Below are 16,759 nucleotides of genomic sequence, written 5' to 3'. Positions count from 1 at the left end.
CGTAAGTCAAGGCCCCACTGTATAATATTGATCAGCTGCCTCCTGCCCGCCCCCACCCAGATCAAGCCTGCAACCCCATATGCCCTGACCATGAATCAAACCACAACCTTTTGGTGCACGGGACGACGCCCAACCAACTGAGCCACACTGGCCAGGGCTGACCTCAAGGTTTTTGACCCGAGAGACTGGAAGGATGGCGTTGCCCTCCACTGAGATACAGAAGGCTGCAGGTAGAGAAACATACAGTGGGAGATCAGGAGTTCAGTTTTGGACATGTTGACTTGAGAAAAGTGGGTGCTATAAAAGAGAGGAGAGGGCATTGTCAGAACAAAGCATCCAGTGGGCAAGAGAAGATGGGTTAGATGGAGCATGGTGGAAGGTAGAAGATGTCGCTGCAGGTGCTGGCGGGGGGCGGGGGCATGTGGTGGTAGGTTTCTAATGGAAATTCTCTTCCATTCTTTCAGTGAAATAGGAAGCAACATCAACTGAGAGTGAGGATGGGAAAGGAGGTGTGAGAGAGTTAAGGAGAAAGGAAAAAATGTAAAATGGAACCAGGAGGTATGGTGAGAGACCCCCAATGACATGAAGGGCCCACTTGAAGCTTGAAAATGAGATCAGTTGCTTTGATTGTCTTTTTCTCCACCACTTTGAGCTGCATAGATGCAAGGGTGGAGGAGGTGGAGAATTGGACATAACTGAGTAGTGGATTTACAAGCACCTCTGAAAATAAAATAAGAGGGTGAAGGAATGAAGATGTATGCAAAGGAGTGATTATATACATTGACTTCAGCTGAGTAATGAGGGGTGAGAGGACTGCAAGGGATGAAGGACAGCAGAGAGATGGTAGGTTCTGGTGGGATTGAAAGATTATTGGAGTTGGGGTATCAGGTCGGGTGAAAAGAGAGGTGGTGGTCAGAGAAATGGGTACATGAAGTTGCTTTTGAGAGTTAAAAATAAATCCATGCTACCCACAGCATGGGATTGATAGAAAGAACACAGGGTTTGGAATGAGATGGCTTCAAGTTCCAACCCCAAAAGCTCTGAGTTTGAGATGATTATTGAATCTCTCTGATTCTCATTTTTCACATGTGTCAAATGAATATAATATGGAAGATAGCATTCTGTGACCACTGCTGAGAAGCCACAGAATCAGTGTGTTATAGTGTTTTAACAAATCTTTGAGATCATTCAGGCTCCAGGCTTTTAACTTCTTTTTATTGACAGACCTCTTTGAGGATCCAATAAAAGCTATAGACCCCTTTCTAGAAAATGCACATACTTTATATATACACACAATTTTGTGCATACAGTTTTAATCTGATCTAGCCCAATCTCCTCATTTTATTTTATTTTTTATATGTTTTTATTGATTTCAGAGAGGAAGGAAGAGGTAGAGAGAGATAAAAACATCAGCAATAAGAATTGATCAGCTGCCTCCTCCACGCCCCCTACTGGGGATCGAGCCCCCCACAACCTGGGCATGTGCTCTGACTAGCATTGAACCGTGACCTCCTGGTTCATAGGTTGACACTCAACCACTGAACTACCCCAGCCGGGCTCAATCTCCTAATTTTAGACCTACATGAAAACCTAGAGAAGTCAAATCACTTGCTAAGGTCATGCAGCAAGTGTTAGTGGCAAAGAAAACACTATTTTCTTGCCTTTTAGTTAAATGTGCTATGCCATGGAAGTCATGTTTTTTTATGTGTTTTTGAGTTCAAGTTCAGAGTAATACCTTTAGGAGACCTGTGGGACCTCTGGAGTTTATAAGCCTTGGGGCTCTTGGGCCTGCAACACCATTAAGGCCCTTGATGATTTCAGAGTGTGATCTGTCATCAGTGGCATTTGTCAGCACTTTGCAGAGTCCCGTCACACACATTATCTCATTTGATCCTCCCAATAGTCCTCTGAAACAGACAGGAAACGGATTCTCAGCTCCTCTCACAGATGAGAAAACAGGCTTGGAACGATCACAGGTAATGGGCAGAGCTGGGCCCGACCCAGGTCTTCCAACTGCAGAGCCCTTGTTCTTTCTGGTACATCATGCTGCCTCTTCATGACACTTACTAAACAGTGATTAAGAAGTCTTTTAACTTCTCTCAACTGGTCTTTTTCCCTTGGCCCTGGAAATGGAGATACCCCAAATCATGGTTTTGCTCTCTAAGTCTGCTTGTTTCTGATTTTTCACTTAAGTTTTTGTTGTTGTTAACCCTCACCTGAAGATATATTTTTCATTGAATTTTAGAGAGAGTGGAAGGCAGGGAAGGAGGGAGGTGGGAGAGAAACATTGATATGAGAGAGACACATTGATTGGTTGCTTCCTGCACACCTCCTGACCGGGGCCAGGGATAAACCTGCAACCCAAGTATGTGCCCTTGACTGGGAATCAAACCCACAACCCTCTGGTGTACGGGCCAATGCTCTAATCACTGGGAAACACTGGCCAGGGCTCTCTTAAGTTTTAATAAGTATTTAATGAGCAACCATAATACAAAGGTGTGTAACTGATAAGTGACATCACTGGAAACTCCAACTCAAACTCTGAGCCTGTAGTCCATACTTTCATCACCTACTACCTGCCAGAATGGGAGAAGAGTGACAGAAGTAATCACATATGAAAGCAGCTTCTATTATTTAGTATTTGCAGCAATGTCATACGGCTCACCCTAATATCTACTGTTTCAGTCACTGTGAAAGGTGCTTTACAGATATTATCTGAGTTGACCCCCACAGAGAATCTCTGAAGAAGATATACTATGAATATTCCTTATGTTTCAGATGAGGACATTGAGGCTCAGAGAACAGTGACTTTCCCAAGATCAACTTCCAGTTGCCCTAAGAATAAAGTCTAAACATCCTTAACTAGGTGTACAGAATCTAGCCTGTGCTTACCTCTTAATCATCTTTCACTGGAGTAGGTGAAGGCTCCCTGCTGTTGGCTGCCATGATGCCCTGCTCTACTTCTAAGCACTTGCAAACTTGTAGCAATGTAATTAATAAGTAATTACTTGTTATATGTTGCCTCTCTCCAATCCATTCTTTTGTAAAGTCCAGTAGTGTGAAAATGAAAATCTCATCTGTCACTCTTGCTTAAAGCCTTTCTTTGGGATAAAGAGAAAGATCTCAATTGTGGCCCTGAAGCTCCTAGAGATCCCTCCCCTTTCCTCCTTACCCCTTCACAGTTCCTGTGCCCTTGGAGTTCCATGCTGGCTGTCTTTCAGCCCCTTAGACATGCCAGGCTTTTCCTTCCTCAAGACCTTTGCCATCTGTTTTATCTATGTGGGTTGCGCTTTCTCCTCTCTTTGCACCTGGCTAAGGTTTGCTCAACCTTTAGTCCTCAACTGAAGGATCTGATCCTCAGAGAAGCCTTCCCTCATTTAAATTAGGTACCCCAAGTTATTCTCTCTCATATTTCTTTTGTTACCATATTGTAGTTGTATTGGATCAATTTAATGCTTGCTTTTCCCACTATGTGAAGGTAGCGATTATGTGTGCTTTAATCACTACTTGATCCTTAGCACAGAACATGATTCCTAGCAGATTGTAGACTCTCAATACATCTTTGTTTACTCGGTGCCAGACAGACCAGGATCTGAACCCAAACTTCCTGACTCTAAAGTACTGCTGCCTAGTACTGATAAGAAGAAGGAGTAGAGAAGCAGCTGGCACTTATTAGAGACCTTAAAAGAACCAGTTTTCTAAGAAATATTCTGGGAAATATTGGTTTAAAATAAATGTGAGAATTTTCTTTTTAAAAATACTTTTAGGCAAGCGCTTTGCTTCTGGATCAGCTGACAAAAGCGTTATTATCTGGACGTCAAAATTGGAAGGCATTTTGAAGTACACGTAAGTAACAATTTAGATGTACAGTATTGTTATTTTGACTCTTATCTTATTGAGCAACTATAGCAAAAGCACCTTAGAAAAGGTATAAGAAATAACTTATTTCTCTGCAATTAAACTTGAAATGAAGTTATGGCGTTATGTGGTGGTATAGGAAGGTACGTGAATGAACATTTCTTGAGCACTACTAGCTTGGTCAGCGCTGGGCTTTGTTTTCATATAGCTAAGTTTAGTGAATCTGATATCACAGATTCTACCCTGTCCCAACTTTTCCTCTTGCATCTCAGGGAATGGCCTCATATCCACCCAGTGGCAACAGACAGAAACTTGGGGTTGGAATGCTCCAGGCTTATCTCACTGCAGAGGCTCTGCTCATAGTCTTTCTTGTTCCCTAGTTAACACTACCCACCCTGAAGCTCTCAGATTCAAATGCTGTTTCTTCTGTGAAACCTTTCCTGGCCCTTTAGACCTGGTCAGGTTCCTCGATGGCATTTCTCACATTTGTAGTTTTACATTTATCTTGTGATTGATGAATATCTCCCATCAGCCTTTAAACTCCAGGAGGGCACACACTGCGTCTGTTTTTGTTCATCCTGCGTCCCTGATATATGTATTAGGTACTCAAGAAATAATTTTTTTAAAATATATTTTTATTGATTTCAGAGAGGAAGGGAGAGAGAAATAGAAACATCAATGATGAGAGAGAATCATTGATCGGCCATCTCCTGCACATCCCCCACTGGGGATCGAGCCTGAAACGTGGGCATGTGCCCTGACCAGGAGTCGAACTATCACCTCCAGGTTCATGAGCCTACACTCAACCTCTGAGCCACACCGGCCGGGCTTTCTTAAACATTTTTAAGTGTACAGTTCGGTAGTGTTAAGTATATACATGATGTTGAGCAACCAATCTTTAGAACTCTTTTCATTTTGCAAAACTAAAACTCTGTACACATTAAACAACTCCCCTTCCTATTCCCAGCCCTTGGCATCCACCATTCTACTTGTCTCTATGAATTTTACTATTTTAGGAACCTCATGTAATAAGGAATAATATAGTATTTATCCTTTTGTGGTTGGTTTATTTAACTTAGCATAATATCCTAAAGGCTGACACATGTTGTAGCATGTGTCAAAATTCTCTTTCTTTTTTTTAAATCCTCACCAGAGCACATGGTGAGAGAGAGAGAGAGAGAGAGAGAGAGAGAGAGAGAGAAACGTCGATGTGAGAGAGAAACATTGATCAGTTGCCTTCTGTACATGCTCTCACCGGAATCCAACCCACAACCCAGGTATGTTCTCTGACCAGGAATTGAATGAGCAAGATTTCTTTCCCAGGACAATGCTCAACCAACTGAGCCACACCAGCCAGGTAGAATTCTCTTCCTTTTTAAGACTGAATAATATTCTAGTGTATGTATAGACCATTTTTCTTTATCAATTTATATGTTGTTAGTGGACACTTGGGTTGCTTCTATCTCTTGGCTATTTTGAATAATGCTTCTATGAACATGGTTGTACAAATTACCAAACAACTTTTGAATGAATAAATGAATGAATGAGTGAAGTTGTGAGTAAACTGTTACCCGGAAGTAAAGGAATAAAACAGGCTGAGATGCCAAGTGTGGTACATGACTCACTTAGCTTTCATTGTTGTCTAAGGATTTGCCATATTTTCAGATCATAGCCTGAAATATCTTTTCACTGTATTTTTATTTATTTCAGAAAGGAAAGGAGAGGGAGAGAAAGATAGAAACATCAATAATGAGAGAGAATCATTGATTGGCTGCCTCCTGCATGCCCCCTACTGGGGATCGAGCCTGCAACCCGGGCACATGCCCCGACCGGGAATCAAAATGTGACCTCATGGTTCATAGATCGAACTTAACCACGCCGGCTGGGCTTAGCTTGAAATATCTTCACTGCACCTCCATCTTATATTTCCAGGCCTTCACAAAACAATGAGAATAACAGCCATTAATAAAGCACTTCTTATGCAGCTGGCACTAGACTAAGTGCTTTACATCATTGTATCAGCTCACAAAGCAGAGATGGCCAGCACACTAGTCCTGGTGGAGGTGGCATTTAAGTGTGGCCAGACTGATGAGTGGGTAATGTTTAAGAGATAAAAATGGGGTGAGGGGCAATCCAGGGGAAAGAGAATTGATTCCTATGCTTTTTTGTTGGTCACTTGCATAAGAGCTTGTGATGTGTAGTCAGACTGTGGGTTCATCATTTCAATTGTAGCCATCAAAACATTTGCGGTTTGCTGCATAATCTATAATAATAAAAGGGTAATATGCTAATTAGACCACATGTCCTTCAGGATGACCTTCTGGATTAAGCCAGGGCTTTGAGGGAAGCCCGGGTCCTGGGTGCCGAAGGGAAGCCCAGGTCCTGGGTGCCAGAGGGAAGCCAGTTGGTGCCAGCAGACAGGGGAAGAAAGCCCTACTCTTGCATGAATTTCATTCTTCGGGCCTCTGGTAATCTATAATTGTTTACTTCCCAGGCACAACGATTCTATCCAGTCTGTCTCCTACAATCCTGCTACACATCAACTTGCATCTTGTTCCTCCAATGATTTTGGTAGGTTCCTGAGAACTTGTCCTGGAATAACTGTAGATTTGAGCAGAAAATACTGAAATCTCTCCAGAAGGTGGTGGTTTTGTCCCAAGAGAGTTATGATATCTCTCTCCCTTAATTGGCTGGTAGGGTGGGCAAGGGTGGGGAAACGATAGTTATTCTTTAAATTGTATAGAAACCAAGAAAGTGAATGATGACACTGAGTCTGGTAAGAAATCTGGAAAACAGCAAGAAAGGCCCCAGGGAAGGAAAATGGAAAATGGAGAGCACTGGTATAACCTGGTGTTGCCACCTCTGGGAAGCCTTCCATGCCTCACAGACAGTTCAGTTGTCCCCACCTTCGTGTCCTTCGACATCTGTGTATGTGTGAAATTCTTCACCATTGTAACTGCTGCTTGCACAGTGTTTCACTGTTGCTACTGGTGTGGTGGCTATAGCTGTCCTTCCTGAGAGGTTGAATGCTTTGAAGCATTCACTCTGGCCTCAGCACTGGCATAGTGCTGGCACAGAGGAGGGTCAGCGTAGTGTCCATTGAGGCAGGGAGGCAAAGTAAGCAGAGGCTTGTAGGTTATCTCTATTCAAGGTCACTTCTGGCTTTCAGCTCATCAATTCTGTTTTCTGTGCTAAAAGATAGTAGGTACAATAGATCAGCCATTATCAAAAAGTCAGAGACTTAATCCCTGTCAGTGTTTGACTTTCCTTATTTAGATGAACGTGTTTCTACCATCTGTCTCACTGATAAAGTTCTGAGGTTCAAAAGAGAGAATCCTCCTATATAATAAAAGCCTAATATGCAAATTGTCCCCTCGGGCGGTTGTTTGACTGGGAGTTCGACCACTTGCTATGATGTGCGCTGACCACCAGGGGGCAGTGCGGAACATGGCGGGCGACCAGCAGCAGCAGCGGGCAGCAGTGGAGGTGCTGCCAGCCCTGATGGACCCTGACAAGATTGGGACCATGGAGGGGTGGTGGAGCAGGTAAGCAGGTGGTTCCAGGCCAAGGCAGGTGTGAGTGGGGGCCCAATTGCCCCACTGATTGCCCCAGAGACGGCCACCAGTGATGGTGGCAGGGTGCGGGGGGCCCCTGGCCCCGATCGATTGCCCCACAGGCTGGATGGTGGAGTAAGTGGGGGCGGGGGGGGGGCGGCACCAGGCCAAGGCAGGATGCCAGGTGGGGCTGCGAGGCTAGGGGTGCAAGCTGGGACCCAATCCCTGCAGACCACCCTGAGGGATCCCACCCATGTACAAATTCGTGCACTGGGCCTTTAGAGTATAAATAAAAGGGCAAAAGACTATCATTCATTAATAAAATATAGCATTTTTTTCATGTGAATGTGCTTACTTTTGGGATTAAGAAGACAAAATAGAATCCCTGCCCTCAAAGAACTTGTAGTCAGAGGTAGGAGGGGAGGTAGAATTTGTAAAAAAGTAATAGTAATAACTGTACTTATTGAATGCTTGTGGTGTGCTAGGTACTGTGCTAAGGGTAAAAAATGAATTCCTATTTGAGCTCTATGACAACCCTTTAGGTCAGGTCATTATTCTCATTCTCACTCCAATGATGAAAAAAGAATTGGGGCTTAGAGCAAGCAGTTACTGGTTACCCAGCAAGTAAGTGGTGGGGCCAGGGATTGGACTTGAGTCATGTAAGTGCTGCTGAGGAAGGCCCAGGAGGGCGGGGTTTCTTTCAGCTAGAGACTTGCGGGCAGGCTCAGTGGAGCACAGATAATATGCACTAGGTGGAAATGTTTGGGGAGGCATTCTGGATCAGGGTAAAGGGAAACACCATTTGTTTGATGTTGCATCTTGCTATATAAATATATTTTCACACTATATTTACTTTCTTGGTTATGCCATATGGCTCAGGCAAAGGGTAGAATTTGTTTATATTGCCTGTTGTGGGACCCTAAGCCATAGCATCTGGGGCAGGAGGGAGCAAGCCGAAGGTGACCAATGTGCCATGGACAAGGCACAGCTTGTATAGGATCATGTGCTGTGGTGAGGCCTGGGAGTGGAAATCAGATCCCCAGAAAGCATCATTCATTACTTTGAATGCTAAGTTGTACTCTGGTTACAATAATAACAGTTATTTACACTGAAGTTGCCATTTCTCGCAGTAAAACCTCTGAAAAGTTGGCTATAAATTCACCAATCTATCTTCCTTTTTTCTTTTTATCCTATATAATAAATGACTAATATGCAAATAGACCGAACAGTGGAACAACCGGTCACCATGATGCGCACTGACCACCAGGAGGCAGACTCTCAACACAGGAGCTGTCCCCTGGTGGTCAGTGCACTCCCACAGGGGCAGTGCTGCTCAGCCAGAAATTGGGCTCACAGCTAGCGAGCACAGTGGTGGTGGCAGAAGCCTCTCTCGCCTCCACAGCAGTGCTAAGGATGTCCAACTGCTGGCTTAGTCCCACTCTCTGCGGGGAAGTGGGCCTAAGCCATCAGTTGGACATCCCCCGAGGGCTCCTGCACTGCAAGAGGGCATAGGCCAGACTGAGGGACCCTTCCCCCAAGTGCACAAATTTCGTGCACTGGGCCTCTAGCTTTGAAATAATTATAGATTCGTAGTAAGTTTCAAAGATAATGGAGAAGTCTTATGTACTCTTCATCCAGTTTCCCCGTGGATACATCTTATGTAACTGTTATATAATATCAAAACCAGGATGTTGGGTTTCTCCTCACCATAAAGATACTCCTTATCATCATCTACTCCCCTACACTTCCTATTATCCCTAACATCTGGTACCTGGAAACTATTAATCTCTTCTCCATTTCTATATAATTTTGTCATTTCAAGAATTTATAAAGTTGAATCATACAGTGTGTGATCTTTTAAGATTGGCTTTTTTTTCACTCAGCCATAAAGCTCCAGAGATCCTCTAAGTTGTCTGTGTATCAGTTTTCTGTTCCTCTTTTATTGCTGAGTAATATTCCAACCAATCTGTCTTTTTTAAATATTATTTTTCATTGAAGGCTTGTGGTCTCCTGAACAGAAGTCTGTCTCCAAGCACAAATCCAGCAGCAAGATCACCTGCTGTAGGTGAGTTAGAGACAGCTCTGAAGGTAGACTTTATGTTTCCTTCTTGTCTAAACAGACTCTCAAATCCAGTAAATTCAGATAGTAGAGAAAGTCTGTGTTAGCTAGTTGGTTTAGGCCCCTGTGTTTCCTCTTGCCTTCTTTTCTGGTCTCCTTGGTAGGAAGGAATTGTACCTGCCTTTGACCATCAAGCAAAAGAAAACTATAAATTGTTTTCATGCAGTTATCTAGTTACAAACCTCCTCAGCCTACAGCTGTCCTCAGTGTAGACTCTCTGGAGATGCAAGATTGTCCTTTCCAGGCGGCATGGGCACTGGAGAAAGCATAGGCTTTGATGCTAGACCTGGATTCATATCCAGATGGATCACTGACAGGCTCAGTGACCTTAGGAAAGTTACAAAATCTCTCTAACTGGAGCCTCAGGTTCCTCATCTGACATTAGTGGATAAAAATACTGATTTGATAGGGCTGTTGTGAAATGCACACAAACTAAAGAATCTAAAAGCATACAGCACAGAGCCTGGCATATAGAAGACACTTTATAAATGGTAGTTATTCTTGTTGTTCAGCTTCTGAGTGTAGCCTTCCTTTCATTCAACATCTGTTAAGCACCTGTTCTAGAGGCCTAGAATACACCAAGACATAAATTGTGTTCTTAATGTGTTCTTGAAGTGGGAGGGTATTGAAAGGATAAGTGGGGAAAGGAGGCTGACCCAGCAATGCAGACACAAGCTAAGGGCTATCATGGAGGTCTGTACAGAGAGCTGTGAGAGCTCAGAAAAAGGGGCTCCTATCTTCACATCTATCTGTTTATCCCAGAAATAAATGGGATTTTAAGTCTGGTCCTCTAATTTTTACATCATCACCAGGATGAGCTTAACCATTGCTGCCTCATTAGATTCTATATCAACCAAGGCATCATCCTCACTGGTTTTTACTTTCTGTGTGTTCCTTTCCCTCTCCCTGTGCCCTTTGCTGGTTGTGTGAACAGCTGGACAAATGATGGTCAGTACCTGGCTCTGGGGATGTTCAATGGAATCATCAGCCTACGGAACAAAAATGGAGAGGAAAAAGTGAAGATCGAGCGGCCTGGGGGCTCCCTCTCCCCGATATGGTCCATCTGCTGGAACCCTTCAAGGTGCTCTTACAGCTATCCTCTTTCTAGGGCACACTGTTTCTTTCTCTCCATGCATTCAAAGGCTTCTCAGTCCACTTGACTGATATGTTTTGGAACCTTTTCCATTTTAATGGAATTTTTTAAGAACCCATCTTGTGTTTTGGAATAAATCCCAGAAATTTAGCTAAGCAGATGCGCTATCTAGGCCATCTCAAACTGTGTGTGCGCGCATGCACACATGTGACACAGAAGGGCCATTTTCTTATGAATCAATAGCTCACCTCTTTGCTGTGGCTTTATTTTGGTCTTTTCCCTCTTTCAGTTCTTTCCTCCAAGTTGGTTAGAACATGTGTCCACCCAATAATAAATAGCTTTTTTATGAGTCTTTTTTGCTGCCCTTGCCCAGAAAAGCCTAATTAAGTCTATAAGTGTCCCCAAATTCTATAGTCCCACAACAATTGGCATCTAATTTCTCAAACCTTACACACACTTTTCTTTCTATGCCAGTGTGACTTTGAGGGTGGGCTAATATCTTTATATGCTCTTTATGTAATCCTGTAATATTAAACCACCAATGTCTCCCACAGAGTCCTCTGCAGGTAAATTAAAGGACTTCATTGTTTGCCAGCCCAATGTCACTTTACAGGTGGTGCCTTCTTGATTTAGAAGGTTGTGTAATTCCACTGCCTTTCTGTACCAGATTATTATGCTTCTTCCTGAATAACTTTGTCCAGCCCAGAGCTGTACCATGCATGTCTAATGCCTTCAAAGCCATTAGCCTACCCCCAAGTTCCTGCTGTTTGATTTTGTGGCCACAGATGACTTTGTGGCTTCAGGGTACCATTTTTAATTCATGAGAAGCAGGATGCCCAGTGTACCTGGTTGCTGTCCTCTTCCGGCAGGGTTCAGGGGCTCCTTGACAGGTTTTGAAATTATGGCTTTAGTGTAGTTCTAGGCATTGTGATTGTGAACAACCACTTATTGTCTACAGCCGATGGGAGAGTTTCTGGATGAACAGAGAGAACGAGGATGCCGAGGAAGTCATTGTCAACAGATATTTTCAGGAAATTCCTTCCACTCTGAAGTCAGCAGTGTACAGTAGTCAGGGTAGTGAGGCAGAGGAGGAAGAGCCAGAGGAAGAGGACGACAGTCTCAGGGACGACAACTTGTGAGTGTGTCCCGAGGAGCGAGAACCCTCCTTGGAAGGGACAGACCCCGGAGCAGACCTGCTGGGGCAGATGCTGCTCTAAGCTCTTTTCTAAGAGGGTTTGAGGTTGTTGTTGGTGAAAGCTCCTCCAATACGGGGGAAACACACCCTTTTAAAACTTGTGTGTGGATTATAAAATCATCCTTTGAGAGTCTTCAGGAAATACTGAAAAGTCTAAAGGAAAAAGTTCAACTCTTCTGTAAAACCCCATCCTCTGAGGAAACCACTGTTAGCATTTTATTGTATTTCCCCTCAGTGTGTTCATATAATTTACTAAATCACATCCTACTTTCCATTTTCCACTTAACATCACAGAGTGAACACTGTCTAGTAACATTAGGAGTCCTTTGAAAACATGATTTTGAATGTCTGCATAGTATGCCCCTGTGTGGATGTACCATAATTCATTTAACACCTCCTCTATTACTGGACACCTTTCTTAGCCTGTTCCTACACTATACCTTACCTTGCATTTTCTAGAGCACTTATCAGAGAAGAAGCCTTCAACCTACCCATAATCCTCACAACCCAAATCCTATCTGTTCAGGCATTCTTTCTTTCTGGAATGGAAAAGCTGGGATAGCCAGGATTTTCTGATTGGGTAAAAATGGTCTGGCTTGGAACTTTCCAAACTGTTCTGTGGTACCTGCGGTTCTTCGGAAAAAGGAGGTGGGAGGTGGGGGGATGAGGAAAGGAGGGAGAGGTGGGCTTCAGGTCACCATCTGTGCTTCAAACAGAGTAATCCTTTTTATTACTTAACATGAATTTTGTTTTGGTGGAGACCCAATGAAAAAAAGAGGTTGAAAACCACCAATTCAGTTCATGGGGCTTGAACCCAGTTGAGAGGCATATTGGCATGCCCAAGAGGGCTCACTGCAGGCTGGGCTCCTAGACTGTGTTTGGACTTCAGTGCCAGTCACACAAAGTTTACCTGCAGGTCCCTTCCTGTTAACATCGCTCTTGATCTTTGTCTTTTTCCCCCTTAGTTGTGAATTAGTGCCCGTGGTATTTGCCACTTTGCACTCTTAGCTGAGTTTTGCAGGTAAGGTTGTACCATTCCTGGCCTGCATATCTAATGGTGCTGCCGTTGACCACCAGGGTTTGGGTTCAGGAAAATTGGACCTAATAAACAGAGGAGGCAACATTAGGTGGTTAAGACCAGGCCTCAAAGGCAGGGATTAAACTCTTAAACTAGATTCCCAAGTAGCCTCATCCCCAGCCTCAGTTTCTCCCACGTGCTGGTCCTACAGTCCTGGTCCCAAGGCACTGATCCTGATAGGGACTCAGTTTCAGAGACAGTTGTTGATCATTAGAGAGCCCATTACTTTTATTTTTACAGTATCCAGTCAGACACCATTTCATCCTAACTGTGAGAGGACCTAGTTTAGGTATTAATTTTCCCTCTTCAAGCAGAGCAAGCAAGTTTTCCTCTGTATATTAAAAAAGTCAGACAATCCATGCCTTCCCACTGCAAAAGACATTTCTCTATCTCCCTATATTGTGTGGTACATAAGAATAAAGCACTCTTTCTATTTCTTCTTTTTTATTTTAATTTATTGTTTAAATTATTACAAATAGTAGTACATATGTCTCATTTTTTTCCCCCCACTGACCTCCCCCCAGCCTCTCCTACCTCCCGGCACTTGCCCTCGTCCCCTCGCCCCCAGTGTCTTTCATCTGTTGGTTGTGCTTATATGCATACATATAAGTCCTTCGGTTGATCTCTTACCCGCCCCCCCCCCCCCCCCCGCCTCTAACCCTCCCCTAAAATAAAGCACTCTTGAATCTGCAGCCTTGCCCTTTCTTATTGTTGCTCCACAGGAAGCTTTGAAATGAGGGTTTTAGCTTCACTGTGGCTGTGTCCTGGTGCCACAAGCTCATGGTAGGGCATTTAGTGAAATAACAGTTCCCAGGAAGGCTGAACGGAGCCTTGCCTCCCTCATCCTATGGGGCTGATTGATGGGTTGGCCCATATTATAACTTAGCCTCAGTGCTACTGTACATTTGGCAATCTGACAGGCTGGCCAGGCTTTCTTTTTCCTGTTTGTTAAACCCTTAGGGCTAACTCATCAGCAGACCACGGCCCCCCATAACCTCTTTTGTCTTCTGTTGATTAGAGAGGAACGTAACGACATCCTGGCTGTAGCTGATTGGGGGCAGAAACTTTCCTTCTACCAACTAAGTGGAAAACAGGTATGCAGCTCTGTACAGACCCAGTGGGAGATACAGTTACAGTCATGCCTGTAATAGTTTTTCACTTTCTGAGGTTGTATTATTAGTAATTATAACTTATTGTTGTTTGCTTCTATTTATTGAGTTATTTGCTGTGATACCAGGCACTGTGCTCTATGCTGTGCATCCTTTATCTCATTTAAGTCTAATAAAACCCTGTGATTATCAACTTTTTAGAAATGAGTAGACAAGACTCAGAGCAGTGAAGTAAATACTATGCCCGAGGTTTCACACTGCTAGTAAATGGTGGCACATGGGATCAAAACCCAGATTGGTCTGACTGTAAGGCCTTGGTCTTGGTCACGACCCTGCCTTCTATATTTGCTTTCTCCATCCTACCCACATTTATAAGCACCCATTTAGGCCAGCCCTTCACCTGTGTTAGGAGCCACTGACATTGAGCTTTGTAAGTTAATGCCTCTGCTCTGCCAGAGTTCACAGGCTGGTGGGGACGTACTCGATGGCCAACAGTCCCAGTGCAGTGATACATGGCATGACAGAGAGCTGTACAGAAAGATAGCAATAGAGACACAAAAGAGGGTGACATCACTGCTCGGTGGAGATGGGAGATTTTGTAGAGGTGACTTTGAACAGGATAAGAAGGAGTTTGCTAGGCAGAGGGCATTGAAAATGGTGTTTCGGGCAGAGAAAATAGCATCTGAAAAGGCAGGGAGGAATGAAAATAGATGACAACTCAGGGAACAGTGAGTTGTTCAGGGTGACTGGGTCCCAAGATTTGTGGAGAGATGGTGCTAAAAAGGAAGATGAGACAAGATTGTAGTGTGAATATAGAGTTTGAACATTGTATTCTGTGAGTATTTCAGAGCCATAGATTTAGGTAGGGAGCGACTTGGTCAGATTCTTGTTTCAGAGAATTCCTTATTTCTGTGGAGGGTGGATTAAAATAAAGAGAGCCTAGTGGTAGGAAATCTGTTAGGAGACTGGAGACATTGAGGATTAGAGTGAAGGTGGTGGGGATGGCTTACTACCACAGCCAAGCAAATGAGAAATGCAGCCATTTCAATGGAGGCTTTTGTTTAACAGCATCTTTATTTCTCAAAACATATCATGTCAGAAGTGGGGGTTTTAGGTATGTTTAGCCTAACTTTGGAGCCATTTCTTCTGCCTCACCTTACCATTGCTTATTTCTTTGGTAGTCAAGTAAAAATAAAGGTTGTATATAATAAAGAATTTTCTCAGTTTCCTATGGCTGTTTTCTCAGAACCATCATTTTAATTATCTAGCATCCAGTTTCCCTGGTCCTATCTATTAGTATTCATCCACTTAATGTGTGTCCATAATCATGTAATAAATATTTATTGGCACATCTACTGTGTACCTGGCACTGAGGGTGGGTATTAGAAGTTTCCTGGAACATCTAACCACACTATGCTAGGTGGAAATGGGGTCTTGCTACTATAGTGAAAATATAAAAAAAGCTCAATATGGTAGTCAGGGCCATGGTAAATATTGTGTTCATGTTGTGGCCCAGAGTTTTTGACAGATAAGCAACCTCAGTCTTCTGAGAAAGTAACCCCCAACTTGTTTGGAACAGTAAAATTGTTTTCTTGTGTAAGTATCTTTTAATTCTGGGAAGATTTAGAATTAAATGTGGGATGATGAAGTAAATCAAACCTACACTTTTGTGTTAGGCTTAGGTGTAATTTGTGTATTTTTGGCATTTTAAGTGTTTTTGACATTTAAAGGGATCTGGCTTAATAATAATAATAGTAATAATAGCTAACATTTATTGAGTTTCAGGATTCAGAAGTTGTTTTTTCCTTTAGTGTATGTTCTCTTTCCTCAGATTGGGAAGGATCGGCCACTGAATTTTGACCCCTGCTGCATTAGCTACTTTACTAAAGGGGAGTACATTTTACTGGGGGGGTCAGACAAGCAAGTATCCCTTTTCACCAAGGATGGAGTGCGGCTCGGGACTGTTGGGGAGCAGAACTCCTGGGTGTGGACTTGTAAAGTGAAGCCCGATTCCAACTATGTGGTAAGAAGAGGAAGTTCATTTTTATTGGGCCATTGTCTGAGTAGGAACTGAACATCAGTTCCTACTGAACATTTGCTTAGCCAGTCAAATCATTGATGTTTTTTCCTGACAAATGGGAAGGTAGATTCTTTCTCCACAGAGAGCTGGGAATTGACACCTCTCTTTCCCTGCAGGTGGTAGGCTGCCAGGATGGCACCATTTCCTTCTACCAGCTTATTTTCAGCACTGTCCATGGGCTCTATAAGGACCGGTATGCATACAGAGATAGCATGACTGATGTCATCGTGCAGCACCTGATCACTGAGCAGAAAGGTAAAAGGCAGGTAGAGCCCCTTTGCCCTCTAGATACTGGGGAGAGGCATAGGTTAAGAGGACTGCTGATAGGGCAAGTGAAATGGTAGGAAATATTTCTCCTTGGTCTTTTTGAAACACGTTGGACCACTGGTTCTTGCTTCTTCTTTTTTTTTTTTCTTTGTGAGGAGGCAGGACGAGGGGAGAATGTGGATGTTTTTGAGAATCTAATGAAAGCAAGAAACACTTTCTCAAAAAATACCACACAGACTCACAAAATTTTGCAGATAATTCCAGGGGTACATGGACTCCCTAACTAAGGGAGGATAATATATAACAAGTTAGAGCCATGGTGGCTGACCTCCATGGGTCTTTGTGGACCTGCATTCTCTCTGGTCAGAGGCACTTCTGGGGTACTTCTTCCTCAGTTACATCTCAG

General features: G+C 43.4%; 1 protein-coding gene across 4 annotated transcripts in view; it reads left to right on the top strand.

Moving 5' to 3' along the window:
- IFT122 (intraflagellar transport 122) overlaps positions 1-16,759 on the top strand; it is a 73,777-nt gene that overhangs the window by 13,700 nt on the left and 43,318 nt on the right. For 2 of the 4 annotated variants that reach the window (XM_070433591.1, XM_070433590.1), the window contains exons 4-11: positions 3,768-3,846; positions 6,353-6,429; positions 9,411-9,477; positions 10,466-10,612; positions 11,583-11,759; positions 13,916-13,991; positions 15,838-16,029; positions 16,203-16,341. In XM_070433591.1, the coding sequence (XP_070289692.1) occupies positions 3,768-3,846; positions 6,353-6,429; positions 9,411-9,477; positions 10,466-10,612; positions 11,583-11,759; positions 13,916-13,991; positions 15,838-16,029; positions 16,203-16,341 (954 nt within the window). The remainder of the gene's footprint in view (positions 1-3,767; positions 3,847-6,352; positions 6,430-9,410; positions 9,478-10,465; positions 10,613-11,582; positions 11,760-13,915; positions 13,992-15,837; positions 16,030-16,202; positions 16,342-16,759) is intronic. The other 2 variants (XM_070433593.1, XM_070433592.1) reach the window with 1 other exon arrangement.

Source organism: Myotis yumanensis, unplaced genomic scaffold (genome assembly GCF_028538775.1).
Source record: "Myotis yumanensis isolate MYYU_CA2020_CCGP unplaced genomic scaffold, mMyoYum1.0.hap1 SCAF_14, whole genome shotgun sequence".
NCBI lineage: Eukaryota > Metazoa > Chordata > Mammalia > Chiroptera > Vespertilionidae > Myotis > Myotis yumanensis.
This window is presented reverse-complemented; position numbering and strand designations above follow the sequence as displayed.